This window comes from Callospermophilus lateralis, chromosome 12 (assembly GCF_048772815.1).
Source record: "Callospermophilus lateralis isolate mCalLat2 chromosome 12, mCalLat2.hap1, whole genome shotgun sequence".
NCBI lineage: Eukaryota > Metazoa > Chordata > Mammalia > Rodentia > Sciuridae > Callospermophilus > Callospermophilus lateralis.
In genome coordinates, this window is record NC_135316.1 from 68,559,155 (window position 1) to 68,581,863 (window position 22,709).

The 22,709-nt window shown below is 35.8% G+C and overlaps 1 protein-coding gene across 1 annotated transcript; it reads right to left on the reverse strand.

The window, feature by feature from the left end:
- Positions 1 to 284: 284 nt before the first annotated feature.
- On the reverse strand, positions 285 to 20,945 carry LOC143411422 (coiled-coil domain-containing protein 122-like). The gene is made up of 3 exons (XM_076872207.1): positions 20,900 to 20,945; positions 20,268 to 20,383; positions 285 to 434 (listed from the first exon to the last, which is right to left on the reverse strand). The coding sequence occupies exons 1-3, from the start codon at positions 20,943 to 20,945 to the stop codon at positions 285 to 287; spliced, it is 312 nt and encodes a 103-aa protein (XP_076728322.1).
- Between the last annotated feature and the right edge of the window lie 1,764 nt (positions 20,946 to 22,709).

Genomic DNA, 22,709 nt, shown 5'->3' on the forward strand with positions numbered 1-22,709 from the left:
AAAAGATGTAAGCATAATATATTATTCACACTTGAAATATTCACAAAGGTCCTTCCACTGTTTTCTTGTAAGCATTGCTTTTGTCTATCTAGTGCCATCCATTGTAAGGTTGGGAGGTACTTTAACCAACAGATAACTAATTCAAAAAAGAGAAAACGCATTTGTCATTTAGACAGGCCTCTGCCAGTGGAGGCTGGTTGTTAAGCAACCAAAGGGTTTTCTTAAAATTCTGTCCCCAAAGTTTTGTTGTCATGGTCTGTGTTCCACATTGCCCGATGGCAATGTCACTCTTTCATTCCAACACATTTTCTTAGTTCAGCTGCATTTTTTTCCAGCTGTTGAATGTTCCATTGCCATTGTTTTCTATTTGATTGAAGCTTGTTCACCTGACAATGTAAACGCTTAAGAATTGCATAATACCTCTTATGTTGCACCTGTGAAGAGAACGCACACATCAACAGGGCTTGAGAAGAACAGTCAACAGCCATGAAAGATCTTTTGCCTACTCTAAGAGGAAAGCATTTGATTAGAAACCATTGTAAATAATAATAATAGTAAATGTAAATAATAATTGTGTGATTAATATTTATTCAATACTTATTACAAGTTAGATGTTGTGCCAAGAGCTTTCTGCATATAAGTAAATTCTCAGAACACCTTATGATTGGGGTATTATTATTCTCATTTTTCATGAAGGAACCAAAGACCAAAGAGTCATTGGTCCAAGCTTTCATAACTAGCAAGTGCTAGTGGTGTTTGAGAATTGAACCCAAGTGAGCATCCTTGATGGAACACATTCTCATGGCAGCTACCCAGCATTAAATTAAACTAAATTTATTCTGACTCTCTTCTCAGAACTGCAACTTAAATTAGTATGTGTAATGGTTTGCATCTGGAATGTGCCCCCCTTTAAAAAAAATCAAACAACAACAACAACAAAAAAAAACTTCTGTGCTGAAAGCCTGGTTCCCAATGCAACAAGGTTCAGAGGCGAGGCTTTTAGGCAATGATTGGATCCTGAAGGCTCTGATCTCATCAGTGGATTAATCCATCATTGATAGCTGATTGTACTACTGGGAGGTGGGACCTAGTTGAAAGGTTTTTCTTCTCCCTGGATCCCTCTTCTCTTCTTCTGGTGGATTGATCTCTCTCTGTCTCTCTCTCTCTCTCTCTCTCTCTCTCTCTCTCTCTCTCTCTCTCTCCCTCCCTCCCTCCCTCCCTCTCTCTCCCTCCCTCCCTCTCTCTCTCCCTCCCTCCCTCCCTCCCTCTCTCCCTCCCTCTCTGCTTCCTGACTGGGATAAGTTGAGCAGGTTTCCTCCACAATGTCTTTATGCCATGTTTCTGCATCGGAGTAAGAGGAACATAGAGAGAAGATCTCCAAAACTGTGAGCCAAAATAAATGTTTCCTCCTCAAAGTTGTTCTTGTCAGGTATTTTGGTCACAGTGATGAAAAGCTGACTAATTTTACTAATAGAGAACCTAATGTAGGAGTATACTTTTGTAAGAAATAGCCAAGTCTCAGACAATCATTGTAGCCATGCTTCAATCACAGGCTACCACCTGATCAGAACATGTTCAAATAAGAACAACACTAAGAAGTGACCAATCACATTTTTCTCTACCTCACTTTCATTTTCTGTCTAGAAAGGCCACCTGCTCACATTATGGAAAGGATCTCCTAAACCCCTGCTGGTTCTGAGGGATGCCCAATTCACAAATTGTTCTTTTTACTAATAAACTGTTAAATTCAATTTCTTTAATCTTTTTTTCTTGCCATCAGTTAATAGAAATGATTCCATTTCCCATATCCAGTAGTTCACTGAAATAGACCCATACATCAATCTCAATATCTAAGAGATAACTTAGTGTATTTCTCTACTATTAAGTGAATCAGTATTTATGCTGAACCAGACAATGATAACACAAGGCAATAGGCAGATTGGAAATTGGGAAGGTGGTTGGTGTCCTTCCACAAAAAAATAAAAAGGTCAAAATTCCCGATGGCTACAGAAGGAACACACATATAATTCAATTATTTTAAAAATATATCTTTATTTATTCTACTTAGTTATACATGACAATAGAATGCAATTTGACACATCATACATACATGGAGTATAACGTCTCATTCCTCTGGTTGTACATGATATAAAGTTACATAGGTCATGTAATCATATATTTACATATGGAATAATGTCTGATCCATTCTACTATCATTCCTACACCCATGGCCCCTCCCCTACTTTCCCTCCTCTCTGTCTAGTCCAAAATACTTCTATTCTTCTCCCCACTTAGTGTGAATTAGCATCCCCACCAATCTTTCTCTTTTTTATGCATTTGCCTACATTTCATTATAATGGAATCATAATATGTTGTTTTTTTTGTGACTGAATTCTTTCATTACAGGGTCATCTATGGCGTAGTATGCATACTACTTCATAGTATGCATTTGTACTTCATTCTTTATATTGTCAAATAATAGCCCATTATATAATCTAGCACATTTAATTTATCTAATTCATCTCTTAATGGATGTTTGAGTTGTTTGCATTTTTTAGCTATTATGAATCATGCTGCTATTAACATTTACATGCAAGTGTTCATGTGCATGTTTTTATCTTTCTTGGGCATATGCATAGGAGAATTAGTAGGTGACATGACATTATGACTTGATAACACCATATGACCAACATATATAATGATATGAGGTATGCCCTGAGAAGCTCATGGTGTTATGCCGCAGTCTGGCTGGGCACAAATCATGAGCCACTCACAGCTTTGTAGATTCAAACAGCAATTCTTTATTCCCGATCTCACACCGGCCTTCTACAAACACATTCTGGGGAAATCCACGTTCTCTGCCCAAATCCACACCTCCACTGGGCTTCTGTCTCCCAAAAATACTGTCTGAATCCCGTGAGAACTCAAGAGGAACTCAGGCAGCAGGATACACCCTATTCCCAGCAGGAATAACCTTCCTAAACCGGCAACACCCTAAACCCGGATCCGCCCTGGTCCTAGAGCAAGGTCACCTTACATGCAATGTCACTGCAAAATGTCCTATTTCCACGAGTCCTTCCACTAAGCAACATGGGGTACACTGGCAAGGAAATTGTTATACCTACTTGGCTAATGGCTCCCAGCAGTGTTAGGCAATTCAGGAATTTCAGTGGTGAAATGAAATTCTTACATTCTGAGAGCTGTAACCTAATCAGTGGATTAATCCACTTGGATTAATAATTTGAATGGATTATGGGGTGGTAACTGTAGGCAGGTTGGGTGTGACTGGAGGAATTAGGTCTGGAGCATGTGACTGGGGCAAATCCTCAGGGATTGTATTTTGTCCCTAGCTCCTTACTCTCTGCTTCCTAGATGCCATGAGCTGAGCAGCTGTCCTCTGCCATGTCCTTTTACCATGATGATCTGCCCTTTCTTAGGCCCCCAACCCTGGAGTCCACAGATTATGGATTTAACCTCTGAAAGTGTGAGCCCAAAATAAACTTTTCCTCCTCTAAGCTGTCCTTGTTGGATATTTTAGTTACATCATTGAAGAGCTGACTGATGTATATGATAACCATGCTTAATCATTTGAAGAATGCCAAAATTATTTTCCAAAATGAATGCACCATATCCCCAACAGTAATATGTGAAGCTTCCAATTTCTTCACATCCTTCTTAGTTGTTATACTTGTTATTGCCTTTTTGGTCATGGCTGTCTCAGGAATGTGAAGTGATATCTCATTATAGCAAAACACCGATTTTTATACCAATACAATGAAAGAAACAAAAAGCTATTTATTTTATAAATAGACATTATTTATGTATTTATTTTTATTACATTTTTATTTATAGATGACAGTGGAATGCATTACAATTCTTATTACACAAATAGAGCACAATTTTTCATATCTCTGGTTATATACAAAATATATTCATACCAATTCATGTCTTCATACATGTACTTTGGATAATAATGATAACCCCATGCCCCCTCCCTTCCCCTCCAACCCCTCTGCCCTATCTAGAGTTCATCTATTCCTCCCATGGTCCCTCTCCCTATACCATTATGAATCAGACTTGTTTTAATAAAAAAGAAAAACTTTGGGCATTTGATTATTTGGGATTGCCTAACTTCACTTAGCATTATCTTGTCTAACTCCATCCATTTACCTGCACATGCCATGATTATATTCTCTTTTATTGTTGAGTAATATCCCATTGTGTATGTATGCCTCGTTTTTTTAATCCATTCATCTATTGAAGGGCATCTAGGTTGGTTCCACAGTTTAGCTATTGTGAATTGTGCTGTTATAAACATTGATGTGGCTGAGCCCTATAGTATGACCTGCATCTAATACAACAAGAAAAAGTAGGCCCTAATCTCCACCATGTGGGATTAGGCTCAACTTCCTTAATAAGACTCCTTTGGCACAAGAATTAAAATTAAGAATCAATAAATGGGATGGACTCAATCTAAAAAGTTTCTTCTCAGCAAAAGAAACAATCTGTGAGGTGAAGAGAGAGGCTACATCTTGGAAGCAAATCTTTACCCCTCACACATCAGATAGAGCACTAATCTCTAGGGTATATAAAGAACTCAAAAAGCTAAGCACCAAAAAAATCAAATAACCCATTCAACAAATGGGCCAAGGACCCAAACAGACACTTCTCAGAAGATGATATATAATCAATCATGAAAAAATGTTTATCATCTCTAGCAATTAGAGAAATGCAAATCAAAATCACTATAAGATTTTATCTCACTCCATTCAGAATGGCAACTATTATGAAGACAAACAACAATAAGTGTTGGCAAGGATATGGGGGAAAAAGTACACTCAAACATTGCTGGTGGGACTGCAAATTGGTGCAGCCAATATGGAAAGCAGTATAGAGATTCCTTGGAAAACTGGGACTAGAACCACCATTTGACCCAGCTATCCTTCTCCTCCGATTATACTCAAAAGACTTAAAACAGCATACTACAGGGAAACAGCTACATCGATGTTTATAGCAGCACTATCCACAATAGCTAAACTGTGGTGCCAACCTAGGTGCCCTTCAGTGGATGAATGGATAAAAAAAGTGTGGCATATATACACAATGGAATATTACTTAGCAGTAAAGGAGAATAAAATCATGGCATTGGCAGGTAAATGGATGGTGTTGGAGAAGATAATGCTAAGTGAAGTTAGCCAATACCCCCCCAAAATGCTGAATGTTTTTTCTGATATAAGGAGGCTGACTTGCAGTGGGGTAGGGAGGGGGAGCATGGGAGGAATTGGTGAATTCTAGATAGGGCAGAGGGGTGGGAGGGGAAGGGAGGGCACAGGGGATTACAAGGATTAGAAGTATGTGATAGACATCATTATCCAAAGTACATGTATGAAGACATGAAATGGTGTCAACATACTTTATATACAACCAGAAATATGAAAAATTGTGCTGTATACATCTAATAAGAATTGTAATGCACTCCACTGTAATTTTTTTAAAAATCAATAAAAAATGAATGTGGGAATTGGAAATAACACCAGAGTGAGAAGATTTTGAAAAGTTTGGCTACAAATGAGAGTAACAAAATGAATTTGTATCTGTTATATGATATTTTTGGCTGTTAGTAAAAGAAGAGTTCCAACTTAAAAAACAAACAAAAAAATTTAAGTAACAGAAAGATCTTGGACAATATGACTATTATGACTATAATTCTAATTTTTGGTGAATAGGGTGTATATACTATGGTATTCACTCAACATTAATAATGAAAAACACAACTCTTAATAATGAAAAACTGGAAACTGTTTAAATATTCATCAGTTGTGACATAATTATATAAATTAAGCTAAGCTATACTGTGGGCTATTTTGTAACAGTTAAGAAGAGTACAGTAGGTCAACATGTACTAATAGAAAAAATCTACATGAGAAATTCTTAAGTAAATCAGTGGCAAACATATATATGTACATTTATATAACCTCCTACCCATAGGGGAATGGGGTGGTAGTGCTGGAGGTGTGTGTATGTGTATTTACCATTAATAAGAGGGGACGGTGATGAGAAAGAGTAATGGGATAGGAAGTGGTTTTGAAGGAACTATAGCCTTACCTCTAATATCTAATTTTTATCAAGATGAATGTATTCCTAGAAATAAAAACATTTTTAAATAACCTTGGGAGAAAAAGAATACAAACAGATATGAATTCATATCTTGCTTTGTCACTTATCTTTAGCTGTATAACTTTGTATGCATTATTTAAATTTTCTGAAAATCTGTAAGATATGTTATAAGGATTTAAGTGAGTTAGCTATATAAAGTACTTGATAAATACCAGGAACTCAATAAATAATAATGCTTAACATTTGTTCTACTTTCTACAAAACAGAATAATTTGTTACCATATTTTATAGCTATCTACTTGAACAAATCTTATGGTGCCTTTTGGGTCCCCTTTGTTCCCTTGCTTCTCTGGGGTTTTCTCACAGGACTGGTGTCTAGCTGTGTAGTCATTCTGCAGCCGACATTAATACATGAATGCAATTGTCAGTTGTATAGCTACATGTTGTATCAAGTTATACAAGCTTGGTTCATGATCTCTAGGAGCTCTGAAAGTCTGTCACTTCCCCTCACCCCCCGCCATCCTTTCAAATTTTCAGCTCAGATTGTACAAAATTTAGGCAAGAGTAAACCACCAATACTTTGCAAAATGTCTGTTATCACAAAACACTGCTTGCAGCACTCATCATTTGTTAAAAATGTCTGAAATGCTCCAGTCTCTTCCTGGATTTGGCAAATAACACTTTTCTTTTTAACTTTGGACTAAAAATCACTGATTGTTGCTCAATGCTTTGTATTTGAATCTTTGTGTGTGTATGCTTTGTATTTTTGGTTCACAATTTTTCCCTCAATGACTCATAGCTTATTTTTATTCTTCACTCTCATCTCAGTTCCCGTCTTCCAAAATGTATAAAGGTAGACAATAGACAGGGGAATAAAAAGACATTTTGGGATAAATATTTGGAATTTTTTTCACTTAGGTATGACCTAGAAATATTAAAATAGTTACATGACAGAAAAAAAAATTGAAATCTAAAAACCATTTTCAATTTTTCTGAACCAAAATATATACAAGAAATATTGACATACAAACTAAAATATGCAATGCACCCCCCCTTAAACGCAACCAAGGCTATCAGTAAGATATACATAAGGGACAGAAAAAAAAGACACAAAATAAAAAATAAGTAATAAACATCGTCTGGTATTTGAACTTATCCTCTTCTTCAAAAAATTGGTTGTTTTGAGAAGTATGTTATTCAAATCAATGACCAATTCACATCAGACAGTTATTAAAATTATTGAAAAAATACAACGTTCTCAAGACAATAAGCTGACTATTTGTTCTTCAGTTTCAAAAATTTTTACAATGAGTCTTTAATTTCTTAAATTTTCATTTTTGACTATAACACTCTAATGGAATTGGGGAATGATTTGAAATGTATTAGAAGTAATAGAACTATAATTTAAAAACATAAATGAATCTTTAGAGAGGCTTCCCTATTATGAATGTTTAAAATGTTATTAGATTTCAGGGTAAGAAGTTCTATGATAGATTGAAAGGGGAAAGGAAGAGAATCTCAAGGGCCCATGAGACTATAAGAAAAGTCCTAACTTTTCTATCATTCAAGTTCTGTAAGGAGAGGACAAAGAGAAACTGAAAAAGTATTCAAATAAATAATGGATAAAAAAAATCCCAAATCTGGCAAAAGACATAAACTTTTACAATCCAAAAGTGAGAGAACCACCAATAATTAAATTTAAATAAATCTATGTCTAAACATGTCATAGTAAAATTTATGAAAACCAGAGATAAGAAAATCTTGAAGAAACAAGAAACAAACATTGGTGTGGGGAGAAATGTCTGCTGATGGGAGATTTCTCATTGAAATCATGGAAGCCAGAAGGGTTCCAGTAATACAGTATTTTTCAACTATGGAAAGAACTGTTGACCCACAATTCTATATCCTATCTATAGCAAAAACATTCTTCAGGAAAGGAGGGGAAACCAAGACATTCTAAGATAAATAAATAAATAAATAAAAAGAAATAATTTGTCACAAACAAACCCACCCTAGGAGAATGAATTAAGAAGTTTTCTAGTGAGAAAGGATAAAAGATGGAATCTTAGAGTATCAGGAAGGGAGAAAAATCAGGGTGGAACAAAATTAGGGATAAAATAGGGACAGATGGAGAAGTCACAGAGAAAGTAATGGGTTTCTTTTGAGGAAGAAATTTCCTAAAATTAATTTGGATGATGGGGGTTGCATGGATCTGTAGATTTACTAAAAGCCACTGAATTAAATAATTTGAATGGTGAATGGGACATGACTTATTCTCAGTAAATCTCTTTTCAAAATTCAGCTGATGAAATTGCGGTTTGCCTATGAAAGGGGCACAAAACAACTTTCTGGACATGCTGGGAAAGTTCTATGTCTTGATCTAGATGATGGTAACACAGATGCATGTTTACATTAATCAAAATGAAAATCAACTCAAACAAACTGGAAATCATGTAGTAAAATAAAATTTAATCCCTATCTTTCACCCTGCACAAAACTCAAATGGATCAAGACCTAGGTATTAGACCAGAAACACTGCACCTACTAGAAGAAAATGTAGGCCCAACACTCCAGCATGTCATCTTAGGAATCAACTTCCTTAATAAGACTCCTAAAGCCCAAGAAGTAAAATAGAAATCAATAAATGGGTTGGTATCACACGAAAAAGTTTCTTCACAGCAAAAGAAACAAGAGTGTGAAGAGAGCCTACAGGATGAGAGAAAAATCTTTGCCCCACCCCCCGCCTCATATAAGGATATACAAAGAACTAAAAAAGCTTAACACCAAAACCAAAGCCAAAACAAAATCCACAACAAAAACACCCAAATAACACAATCAATAAATGGGCAAAGAAACTAAAAAGACACTTCTCAGAAGAAGAAATATGAATAGTCAACAAATATATGAAAAAATGTTCAACATCTATAGTAATTAGAGAAATGTAAATCAAATGGGAAAAAAATGTCAAAATACACTTTGAAATTCAAAAACAAACAAACAAACAAACAAACAAAAAACACTACTCTGAAATTTCACATCACTCCAACCAGAATGGCAATTATCAAGAATACAAGTAACAATAAATATTGATGGGATGAGGGGAAGAGGCTACACTCATACATTGTTGGCGGGATTACAATTAGTGCAACCATTCTGGAAAACGGTACGGAGAGTCCTCATAAAACTAGGAATGAAACCACTATTTGATCTAATTAGTCCACTCTTCAATTTTTATCCAAAGGCGTTATAATCATCATACTACAGTGACCAAGTTACATCAATGTTTATAGCAGCACATTTCCCTATACCTAAGCTATGGAAACAACCTAGATGCCCCCTAGCATATGAATAGATAAAGAAATTGTGACTTATATACACAATGGAATGTTAATCAGCCATAAAGAAGAATTACTTTATGACATTTGCCAGTAAATGGATGAATCTGGAGATTATCATGCTAAGCAAAATAAGCCATTCCCCCCAAAATCTAGGGTTTCATGTTCTCTCTGGTATGTGGATGCTAACCCTGGGATGGGGAAAAAAGAAGTTTGTTGCATTAGACAAAGTGAAGGAATGGAGAGATGTAAATGGAAAAGATACTAGAATGAATCTCATATATTTTCCTATGTACAGATATGGACATACTGTAGTGAATCTCATCATTGTGTACATGCACAAAACCAGGATCCTCATTAGAATAAGATAGATTCCAAGCTTGTCTAAATATATCAAAATAGATTCTACTGTCACATGTAACAAAAAGAACATATAAAAATAAAAAATCAAACATTTACAATTTGTGGACTTATGACAATTGTGCCTTGAAAAACCTATCAGCATAAGTAAAGTACTAGGTAATCTCAAATTCCTTTCCCAAATTCTTTTAAGAATGTATATTCACACCAATAGTGTTTAAAACTTCAGATGTTCTACACCTTACCAGCTTCAATAAAAAATTTAAGAATTGAGTTGTGTCTTTTCTATTGTTATGGTGTACTTCCATGGTATCTCTTTATAGAGAACATGTAAATGTGGGGATTTTACCTTTAATACTTCAGATGCTTTTTGTATTGTGTCAAATTAGTCATAATCAAGTGAAAATATGCATCTTCTTAGTTTCCATATTAATTCTGTAATGGTAGAAATAATTTTTACTATTAAAAGCATATTCTTTTCAATATTTGTTCTCCATTCATGTAAATAATAATTGACTGTAAAAGTCTGCCTCTCTGTTGCTTTAGTTTCTGCACAGACAGCTGCTATTTGTTTTTCAAGCTCATGAAGTTCATTCTGTAATATATTTCAACATTAACATTATTAATTCATGGTACTCAGCATGAGAGGAAAATTGTTTTGATCCATAATGCATGTAGGAAAGTCATTTAACATAAAAATATACATTTATCAGATACAAAAAAGAACTGATGCATAATAGAAGCAAATATGCAATAATATAACAATTTATTTCTCAGAAAGAGTCCAGAGTCATATATTTGTTACTTTTTAATGGTCATTTAATACTAAAATGTTAAAATATCATCATTTTGTTTTAATATTTTATGTGTAAAAATACTTAAAATCATTTAATAATATATTTTAATAATATATTTATAGGTGTCAAGGAAGACAATATAATAAAATGATAAAACACTGACTCAAGAATTAAAAGACCTGCTGGGATCGTGATCAGTGGTAGAGCACTTGCCTTCCATGTGGGAGGCACTGGGTTCAATTCTCAGCACTGCATATAAATAAATGAATAAAATAAAGGTCCATCAACACTAAAAATAAATAAATAAATAAATAAATAAAAGACCTAGACCTAGGTTCCAGCAATCCTTACTGCTGTTCACTACTTTGTGTGATCATGCATAACAAATTTAATTACCCATCCAACCTTGCTTTCTTCATTTTTAAAATGAGTATTAAGATATCTACAATATCTACTTTACCTCTCTAGGGCATTGGGCATGGCTAACTGGTGCCTCGTTAAAAGGAGTTTTCCTAGCACCACTCTTCCTCATTCTCCTTAGCTATCTCTGAGCATTCCTTCTTAATCTCAGTGATTTCTTCAAACACAGGTCTTCCTCAGAGTTCAGGAATTCATCATTTCCTCTTCTCCCTCTCTACATAACCCTTGGGTTACCTTGCACATACTTATAATTTTGAACTATGCATCTACCGATGATTCAGAGAATAAAAGTGACTTTTAATTCCATAGCCAGATGCCATTGGCCATCGCAAACTCATCATGTCCCAAAAGACTAATTTTTCCTCCCTTCCTAGCCTATTTCCCCTTGTATCAGTTATCTATTGCCAGAACCACAAAACCTCAGTGACCCAACAACAAATAGGTGTTCATAGTAAAAAATACTGACATAACAGGGAAAAGAAGGTGTTGTCTAGGTGATTCACATGACTGGGAGAGGTGGGGATTGGCTAGCTTGGCTATGTTGTTCTACTCACAGCTCAAACACCTGAGTTTGTGTGTGTGTGTGTGTGTGTGTGTGTATGAGTGTGTGTCTGGGGATTAAATCCAGGGCCTTGCATGCTAGGCAAGTGCTCACTGGAGTCACATCCCTGCCCTGGGGCTTATTTTAAAAATTGCATTTAGGCAGAAATTTTAAGTCCCCTTATTCAGGAAATGTATTCATTAGGTTCCTTCTCTTGGCATTTTTTAAAAAGGAACATGTGAAATTAGCCACAGGGCTGGGGTTGTGGCTCTGTGGTAGAGCGCTCGCCTAGCATGTGCAAGGTGCTTAGTTTGATCCTCAGCACCACATAAAAATAAATAAATAAAATAAAGGTATTGTGTCCAACCTACAACTAAAAAAAATTTTAAAAAAGAAGAAATTAGCCACAGAGTTTTGGATACAGTTTCCTATGTAAAAGGTTAAGAAGTGAGAAGAGGACTGGTGTGGGTGAAAAGCCTCAACATTGTTATTTCCACTGTATGATAATGAAACTGAGGTTCTGAGATGTTGAATAACAAAAGTAATTCATCATTTGACCAGTAAGGGTCAAATCCTGGTTTTGAATTTAGGAACTCTATTCGTGCAGTTTGTAATTTTTATTTTTCTCTCCCAGACTAGTATACAGGTGTACTGTGTCCTTTAATAATATAGGTACATATGAAATTTAAGTATTTATATATTTACCAAAGAAAAAAATGACTGGGGTTATAAGACATAACCATACCAACATAACCAACATAACATGTTGGCTTGGAACTTGGCTGGTAGGGTGTCATGGTTCTACTTTATGTGTCTCCTGTGCTCCAGTGGGTCAGCCCAGGCATGTCCTGCTCATGATAGCATGTTGGGGACCACATATCAAGTCAAGATGGCACCTGGCAGTTTGCCAGGAAGAGTGGTTTGTAAGGCAACGCCACCAAGCCATTAAGATGGTAGGGATTCTTTATTGGCTGATTGCTGTAACTGGATGATATTAATTGAGTCAAGTTGTGTGTAACCAGTTAAGTATATATACCTCTGCTGTTTTGCAATAAGGCGGCTCCTGCTACCTTGGGTGCCCGCTACCTTGAGTTCTCACTCAGTGCCTGCTGAGTTTTCCCTACAATAAAGCAGTTCCCACTTCAACCTTCAAGTTGCTTGTCACCTCCCAGTTATTCTGCTCAGCCAGACCGCGGCATATGGTGGCCCATATGGGGAACTCCGGGACACTTGGGGGTAAGTGACAAGGTAAGCTACCCATCCCTAGAAATAGATAGGACAGGAGGAAACCTGCTCGCCCCTGAGGAAGCAGATAGGGCGAGAGGACGAATGGCCATTTCAAGAAAATGGAGAAGATTGATACAGTGTGTTTTTGTTTTGTTTTATCTTAGTGTGTTGTGTTGTCTTCATTGCGGAAATATGGGATCAGAAGTTGGTGAAGGTCGAACTGGAGGAGTGTTAAGTAAATTGCTAAAGGAAGGAGGCACCCCAGTAAAACCAAGAACAATTAGGGCATACATTGATAAAAGCCCAGGAACTCTAGTCAGAAAGAGAAAGAAAGTTCAGAGGAGGAAGGACTATCAGGGAAGTAGTTACAACAGGAGGCTGCTACAAATCTCTTTTCATCACCAGAGGGTGCATGAAGCAGCATGGTGCTGCGGCTGCCGCGTACACAAGCGGGTCGCAGGTGCAGCAGGGATTTTCCAGGCGGCGGCGGCGGCGGCGGCCACTGGCCCATTGCCCCCCATCACCATCATGGGGCTGCCCGGGGAGCAGGACACGCCCGGTGCCCCTGAAGTTTGGCCATTTCCAATGCCAATAACTAATGAGTCGTCAGTTTTTCCCTATTTGCTGCAGGTGCTGCCATGAGACTCCTCGCTATTCCTGTGGATACAAATGTTCAGAATGCTAACTCCAGTTTAGCTATCCTTACATCTGCAACAATGGTTCTCCCACACCTGGAGGCTAATGAATAATGAGCACAATTGAGGCCTATTTCAAATGTAAAAAATAGAACCTGTTAAGCTTACTTCAATTAATTGGTAGTAGTTACACCAGGGACTGTGTTAAGAAATAGCATATGATTAGGCTGAAAGCAATTTAGCAAAGTAATTTGGCTTACTGCAACTGAGTAAGATGTTCAACATAAAAGCCTAACAGAATGTTTTAACCTACTCCTGTTTGTTTACTTTCACCTTTCCTTTTCATTATATCTAATAATTCTATTCAGAATAATGTACTAAATTGTTCAGAAAATTGATTTCTTAAGTGCTTGTTGGAATGCTACACAATTTTCTTTAGCCATCATTGCCAGAATTCCTACCTTCATTCCCAGTGCCAGTGAAGACAAAAAAAAGAAGAATTTCCAGTATTACTGAAAAACCAAAGGAATTGGGAAGGGGTATACATTCCCCAAAGATAAACTTAAAATAACCCTTTTTACTCTAAACTTTTTAAATTTGGATTCATCAGGGCTTAGTGCTGCAGAAAGGCATATGTGTCCTAAAATTTACATAAGCCCAAGGTACTTTGGAAGGATATTCTAACAGGACAATGGAAAGATCCTGACCCAGTAATTGTCTGGAGTCGGGGGTCTGTTTGTGTGTTTCCACAGGGAGAACAGCAGCCAATTTGGATTCCAGAGAGATTAACTAAGGTCCTGACCCAGTGATTGTCTGAAAAGGTGTGGAAACAGCCCAATTAGCATCACCGAAGAGGAGCCAATCAGTTGGCAGCTAGAAGTTGCTGGGGCCAATCATCAGCTGGCAGCTGGAAGTTTGCTGGCGGCTGGAAGTTTGTTGGCAGCTGGAAGTTTGCTGGGGCCCCTTCGGCTGTGGCTCTCAACATCCAATAAAGACTCTTGTGTGATTGCATTAGATTTGGCTTCTGGAGGTCTACTGGGGTTCCACGAATCTGGCATTACAGTGCATACACAAAGGGATGAAAAATTGTGAACAAAAATGAAAATTAATATGACCCTATATTCCCCAAATACTTAAGAGAGATGTCCTTAATTCCTCCTTTTCTTTGTATCTAACTGTACAACAAATTCTATAGATCCTCCCACCAAAATAATTGCAGGCTATCTCCATTATTTTTTTCTATCTAGATGGTCATTCTCTCTAAATAAAGTTTTAATGTTGGGAGGAAGGCATTGTATTAAAAAGACAAGGCCTTCAATCCTTTTTTCTGACAGAGACCAAAAAGATAAGTACATTGAAAAGTACAATATGCTGGTGAAACTCAATTTTTGTCTTCAGTGCTAATATTTCAAATGCCCACTTGACATTTCTGTTTGGGTGTTTAATAGACACTTCAGTTAGATATATTCAGAAAATATTTAATGTACACACTGTGTTAGCCTTTCATTGCTATGACCAAAATACCCAACAAGAACGATGGAGAGGAGGAAAACTTTATTTTGGTCTAGTCCATTGCTCTGGGCCCAAGAGTGGCAGCACATCATAGTGGAAGAGAATGGTGGAAGACATGGAGGCAAGGAAGTAGACAGAGGAAAGTAGGAAGGAAGTCACAGGGATGATGAACCCTTCCAGGGCTCTTCCCCAGTGACCTACCTCCTTCAGCCAAACCCCAGCTACCTACAGTTACCATCCAGTCCATTCACACTAGGATGGACTGATTAGAAGGTTAAAGCTCTCACAATCCAATCATTGCACCTCAGAACATTCCTGCACTAACACAGGAGCTTTGGGGGACACCTTATATACAACCATGTTCCTCCTTACTTCTTCTGATTCCAACAAACTACACCATTTTCCACCTGGATAATCCAAAGCCATAAAGTTATTCTTAATTTTTCCATTTACCTTACCCCACATCTTACTTCCCACCAAAATGTGAGAATTGGTTCTCTCACTTAAGTCCCCACATTTACTTCTGGGCAATCTTTGTAGTGTGGCCTAGTTTCTAATACATCTTCCTATTTTCATTCTTGTCCTTCTCTAAGCTCCATTTATCATATCACGCTACCTCCCTGCTCAAGATTCTCCAGTGGTGTCCCATTGCATTAATAATAAAATTCAAATTTACCAAAGTGGCTTGTAAGACCTTATATGCTCTAGTATTTCTCTACTTTGCTATCTTGCCCATATACTATTCTCCTTTCTTGTAGCCTCCTGTTTATTAAATATGCCTAAATCCTTCTTAAGAGTATTTGTAACGTTTATTTTTCCATCTACCTTATAATTCTCAAACCTTGGTTGAGAATATAGCTCAGTGGTAGAACACTTGCCTGGCAATCATGAGACCCTGGGTTCAATCCCCAGCACGACATAAAAAAAAAAAAAATTCTCTAACACTGCTGGTTCTTGTCACAATTCAGCCTTATTACTATTGCTTCAAACAGGCTTCCCTGACTCAAAATATAAATTAACCACCCTTTTCCCTCCCCCAGTTACTCTCTATAAATTACCCTACTTTATTTTCTTTGGAACCCATCAGTATCTAAAATTATCTATTATTATTATTATTAATTTTATTTTTTTAATAAAACTTCTTTATTTTTTGCCTCCCCTAACTATAAAGTAACTCTATGGGTGCAGAAATCTTTTCTGTCATTATCACCATGTTCCCAATGCTTAAGATAGTACTAGTACAAAGTAGGTACTCAGTATTTATTAAATGAGTGATGCACATGGTCAGGAAAGAGACAGGTGTTGTCAGTTACATTAGGATATCAACTCTATTTATTAATACAGGGAGAGGAGATGAAAACTACTTTGGTCATAATCTCCTCTCTTTTCTGATCTAATGTAACAGGCTGTTAAACTTTATTACTAGCTTTAAGATCTTTTTCCTTCAATACATTTCCAACTTTAAATTACTACCACTACTTTTTCCTCTTCCTCCTCCTCTTTAATCAGCCTCTTGTTTTTCATCCTTCTCCTCCTCCTCTTTTGTATTTCTCTTTTCCCTTTTCTCAGTATTCTTTGCTCCTTTGCTTTGGCTTTTTGAGGCAAAAATAGAATGAAAGAAACTACATATACTGAAGCTGCAATGTGATGAGTTTTAATATTTTTATATTCATAAAGTCATCAGAACAATTAAAATAATAAACATATCCATTACCCCCAAACATTTTCTCCCTGTTTTTCTTTTCTTTTCCTTTCTACCTTCCTTCCTTCCTCCCTAGGAATTTTCCTTCCAAGGAATTTTCCTGGCATGAGGATATTCAAGTGTTTTTCTCCAATCTGATTTTAAAAAATTCTCTCAGTGGGCTTCTAGAGAGCTTCAGGATGGGGACTGGCTATTAGAAAGGCTGAGATTTGATTAAAGTCCTGGACTTTCAGCCTTATCTACACTGTCCCCACCTCTTGGGAGAGGAGAGAGGCTAGAAGTTGAGCTAATAATCAGTCAAGCTTACATGATGCAACCTCCATTAAAAAAATTTTAATGATGAATTTTGGAGACCTTTCAGGTTGGTGAACACATCCAGGTTCTGGGAAGGTGGTGTGCTCCATATGGCAGCTCTATGCAAGTCCCTTCCCAGCACCTTGTCCTGTGAATCTTCTCTGTTTGGCTGTTCCTGAATTGTATCTTTTATAATAAACTAGTAATAGTAAGTAAAGTGCTTTCCTGAGTTCTGTGATTCACTCTAGCAAATTATTAAGCCTTGAGTATGGATGGGGGGTAGATATGAGAAACCCTCTTTGTGGTCTGGATCTGGTATTTTCCCTGAATTCTCATTTCTTGAAGGCTTGGTCCTCAGTACAGCAAGGTTCAGAGGTGGGCTTTTGGAAAATAATTGATCATGAGGGCTCTGATGTCATTGGGGGAATAACCCACAGACAGCTTCATGGACTACTGGGAGGTGGCAGGAACTAAAGGAAGATGGGGCATTTGCGAGGATATAGATCACTGGGGCATGCCCTGGGGACTATCCATCCTAGGTGCCTACTTTTCTCTGTGCTTTCTGACTGCCATGGGATAAGTACCTTTCCTCTGCCACAGTTTCTTCCATGACATTCCTGCCTTGGAATCAGCTGACCACGGACTGAATCCTCTGAAACCATGAGCCAAAACAAAGCTTTCCTATTCTAAGTTATTTTTCTCAAGTATTTATGATAGTGATAAAAATTTGACTAAAATATCCCTGATTTATAGTCAGTTGGTCAGAAGTATGAGTGTATGAGTGGTCTGGGAATTGTAACTGACAATGGAAATGGGGAAGCCTTGTGGGGATGATTCCTTTAACTTGTGAGATCTGATGCTAACCTCAAATAATATCAGAATTTAATTGAACTCTTCAATATGCAGTTGGCATTGGGAAAAATCAGAAAATTGTTTGTTGGTGTTGGAAAATATCCAAATAGTATAAGACTTCCAACATTGTTCTTCAAAATTATTTTGGCTGCCTAGGTCCTCCTTTGTATTTCCATACAACTTGTAGAAATCAGCCTGTCAATTACACAAAGAGCCAGCAAACAACAAGAATAACAAAATCTTCTGGGATTTTGACTAGTATTAACTTTAGTCTATAAGTAAAACTGGGAGAACTGACATCATAATCCTGTGGTTTCTGATTTACAACATAGTCTCTGTCTCCATTTATTCAAGTGTTGTTTAATTTTTCTCATCATTATTTTGCATTTTCAACATATAGATTTGATAAACCTTATGTCAAAATGATCCCTAAGTATTGCATAACTTTGGTACTATTGTAAGTATTATTGCTTAAAAATTTTAATTTCTAAAAATTATCGAATTTCTGAAAATTATAAAATTCTATATATTTCTGCCAATATATAGAAATACAATGTTTATTTTGTATATCAATCTTATATCCTATAACTAACTTTTTAGAACTAAGCTTTCTTACAGATTATTTGGGATTTTTTTAGAAATAATCATGCTACCTGTGAATAGAAACAGTTAATTCTTCCTTTCTCATCTGGATACCTTTTATTTCTTTTTCTTACATGATTATACTGGCTCCAACTCCCAGTAACTTCCTGAATAGAAACAAGAGTAGACATCCTTGCATTGGTCTTCATCTTAAGAGAGAAACATTCAGTCTTCCAACCTTAGGTATATGGTTGTCTTTAGTATTTTTTTTAAGATGGAAGAAGTTCCCTTCTAATCCTAATTTGCTAAGACATTTTTGTCATGAATAGATGTTGGATTATAAGAAACACTTTATATATATATTCTTAAAAATTCTCTTTATATAAGAGAAATTTATAATTTGTTTCCTGTTTAAAAATCAAAGGTTTCCCATCACTTTTAGAATAAAGTCTTATCATGGTATATATCTCCCACCTCTTCTCAAAATGTACTCTATACTATATTAAATTACTTAGATTTAATTTAAATTACTTTATTATCAAATTACTTAGAATTCTATGAATGTGCCAATGCTGTTTCAGTCTTCTGTGAATATTCTCAGATTCTGTTTATCTGGAATATCTTCTTCCTCATCCCAGATCCCTTAACCTTATATCTGCTGCAGATACCAAATCAATCAGTGAATTCCAACTGTTCTTTAAAAACCAAGATTAAAACATTACTTCTTTGACAATCACTCATTCTTCAGTGTTAAATATGTTGGGCTCCTACCTCTATTGTAGATGCTACCACCCTGAGTGCAGTTATTTGTTTACTTTGTCTCCTTCCCAAATAAATTGTGAGCGATGAAAGGAAAAGGACAATGTTCAGAAAAAAATGCTTAGCAAAATGCTCAATAGAAAGTGGGCCCTAAAGAAATAAATATCTGCAAAACTCTTTGAAGACTGGTAAGTTGTCCAGAAAATCCAATACATTATTCTTGCATTATATCCTACTGTATAAATGTACTGCTTTTTATAAGGGTTCTAACATGCAAATACTTATAAGTAATCATGTTACATTAACATAATTATCATCAACATATGTCTGCTAATTTACTGGCTAAAGCCAATGTCAAAATCAGGCCCTATGTGTCTGTGCACCAGGGCACCACCAATAATACCTTATAGATAGTTATGAGGTCATTCATTTATACCTTACAAAAGCCTAGAGGAAAGTCCCATTATTATCTCCATTTTAAAAATAAGGAGATAGTGACACAAATTCAAATACAGAACTAAAAATAGCAAATCTGGCCTTTCAAATAAGACGGTTCAGCTCCAGAGCCTATTCTTTTAATTTATATATTAAATAACAAGATTTACAAATGAAGATACTATTTTTGCATTGATTTATTTCATCATATTCACAGAATATAGTTATATTTAGTTATGCTGCATGCAAAGAAGAAGAATGGCTTCCATGTTCCTGATACTGGACTTATGAATATATTCTGAAAGGCAAGGGATAGGAGGAGGCTGCTTGAAATGTTCACTGACAACTAGTCTTTCACAAGCTATAACTTCTAAAACACTGGCTAACAATGTAACTTTTATTGAATTCAGTATTTTAGGAAAAACTATCCAATAAAGTGAATTGAAAATGATTCTATATGACATGTTAGGTTTCATACACTTATTCTATAGTTACAATGACATGGGTGAATCTTTATACTGTATTGGGAATATAAAATGTTCCATAAACCTGGAATACTCATACAGACTTTACTTAGAATAGAAAAACTGAGAGAATGAGTAGGAATTTAAAATTGATTCCCAATATGAAGTTCTTGTAAAACCTTCTGTCACTACTAATATTTTGAAGACATTTAAAAAATTATATGAAATAAGTTACCTGTAAATTAAACAGAACTTTTTTATTTCTTTCTATTTCTGATGTTTGGGATCGTTGTTGTTTCGCAACTTCCTCTACAATTTCAGTTAATGATGACATATCTTCTTTACCCACAGCTAGATGAAAGAATAAAGTATAAGATAAAAACTAAATGAAGACATTTTAAGACACTTATGTTTCTTTACAGGAACATGAAAAATTAGGTGTTTTTTTTTCTGATTTAAAAGAAAAGTACATTTAGGATTGGTAATCCTCCCTGATTCTAGATAAAACCATAATCAAAGGAAATAATAGTAGGCAATTCAAAGTTGCCTACTGCAATGCCATAACTGTTCTTTTATGAAAAAATATAAATATTTTGATTGTCCTAATTTTTTTCATCTGAACCACTTGTACATATAATTATAGTGCCACCACAACAACTCAATAGCACTTATAGTTGATGGATTTTCAACATAGGCCTGTATTTTCAGGTTGTTATAGCTTTTTTAAACTCTGAGTACGTTTCTTCCTGGTGAAATATAACTGCCTCCTTCTACTTTAATTTATTATTCCTTCTAACACAATATCCTTTTGTACTACTTTTTATTGGTGACCTTTTAATTATTTATTTCTTAAGATTGATTCACTACCTTCTTTAGGAACTTCTTCACTCTTCCTTTCCTTGCTTCCTGACATTCTCATTGTCTGTAATCTCCTATTTTCCACTGTCTGGCTCACCTTCTTTACTCCTACAAAAACATCTATATTGTTATAAATTGTCAAACATGTCACAGGAATGCAATGACATTTCACCACTGGTACCAGTAATTAAAAGACAATGATTAAGTGAGAGATTTTGGAAGAAAAGTTGAACTGTATTTGAATCTTGGTTCTCCTGCTTTTTAGTTGTTATTACCTTGAGCAAGTTTCTTCTTTGATGCACTGTGTCCTCATTTTTCCAAACACACATACATACACACACACACACACACACACACACAATTAGTGAGAATTAGTTCTAAGAATGCTTTAGCAATCTCTACCATGAATATAGAATGTGGGGAATATAGCACTCCTGTCCAGTGTTATTTTGGTCAGGGTAGGACCTAAGCAGGTTGAAAATCATGTGCCAGTGTACTTGATTTAGGAGTAACTGATAAGATGAAGGAGTACATATTTTTCTCCATTGGAAGATGAAGAGAAAGTTGTTCCAAAATAACAATGCTGAGTTGGCAGAAGTAAGGGCATTATGGGCTTTAGGAAAAAAGGTCTCAAATCTGCCTGTCCATTCCTACTCAGAGAAAATGGTTCAAGTTTTTATGATATGTAAATGGAATTCAATGTCAATAAGTACTTTTGAAATTGGAAGTTGCCATCTTCCATTAAACATAAGGGTTTTTCTATTCAGATGACTGATCCTTTTTAAAAAAACTCTTAATTGATTTATATAGAATCTGTGCATCTTCCCAAATTGTACTCAAGTGATTACAAGCTTTGCAAGAAAAAGAAAGAAAGAAAGAAAGAAAGAAAGAAAGAAAGAAAGAAAGAAAGAAAGAAAGAAAGAAAGAAAGGTCATAAAGTAAGGCACATGCTAGGAAACATTTAAAATCACTAAATATGTTTGCTTAACTAGCAGATTTTTATAATCACCCCTGAGAATTATGATTCTTTCCTGTCTCTTCAGGTCACTTCCTTCAAATCTCACCTCAAATGTACCACTTTCCTGAAGTCTTTCCTGATGCCGAGTCCATTTACTCTGTTCATGTCATTATTCTAAGTCCTTTCCTCCTAGCACACAGAACTGTCCCAGATCAATTCTAACAGATTCAAATCTAATTTTTCTCTCCAGCTCTTTAGTTTGCCTTTCATGCTCATAGACAACATCCTTATTCTGCCCACCTAACGTGAAATTACATACCTTTATACTTTCAGACAGTTCTCTCCATAAGTATTTATATTGTGCTTGCTTTATGCTGGACATTGTTATAAGTGGTTTAGATAAAACAAAAACAACAATGACAACAAAAATTATAGTATATAGTGTTTATGTGGAGCCTGACAGTATTCTAAGAACTTTACAAATACTAAATCATTTGACTCTATGAGATAGATATTATAACTTTCATTTTCTAGAAAAGTACAGTGAGGCACAAATGGATTAAGAAACTTAAAGGAAGCCAGATAGTTATTGAGATGTGATTTAGGGGGAGCATGGGAGGAATAGATGAACTCTAGATAGAGCTGAGGGGTGGGAGGGAAAGGGAGGGGGCAGGGGATTTCCAAGAATGATGGAATGTGATAGACATCATTATCCAAAGTACATGTATGAAGACACAAATTGGTGTCAACAAACTTTATATACAACTAAAGATATGAAAAATTGTGCTATATAAGTAATTGTAATGCATTCCACTGTCATTTATTTTTTAACAAATCAATAAAAATAAAAAAGAGATGTGA

What these genes read in the sequence shown, in the direction of transcription:
- LOC143411422 (XM_076872207.1), bottom strand. Translation starts at nt 20,945, where the DNA reads ATGTCAGGAAGCAAGGAAAGGAAGAGTGAAGAAGTTCCTAAAGAAG. An exon ending in TGAAGAAGTTCCTAAAGAAG is followed by an intron (nt 20,384 to 20,899) that starts GTAGTGAATCAA and finishes TCTTTCATCTAG; the next exon opens with CTGTGGGTAAAGAAGATATG. An exon ending in AAGTTCTGTTTAATTTACAG is followed by an intron (nt 435 to 20,267) that starts GTAACTTATTTC and finishes TTCTCTTCACAG; the next exon opens with GTGCAACATAAGAGGTATTA.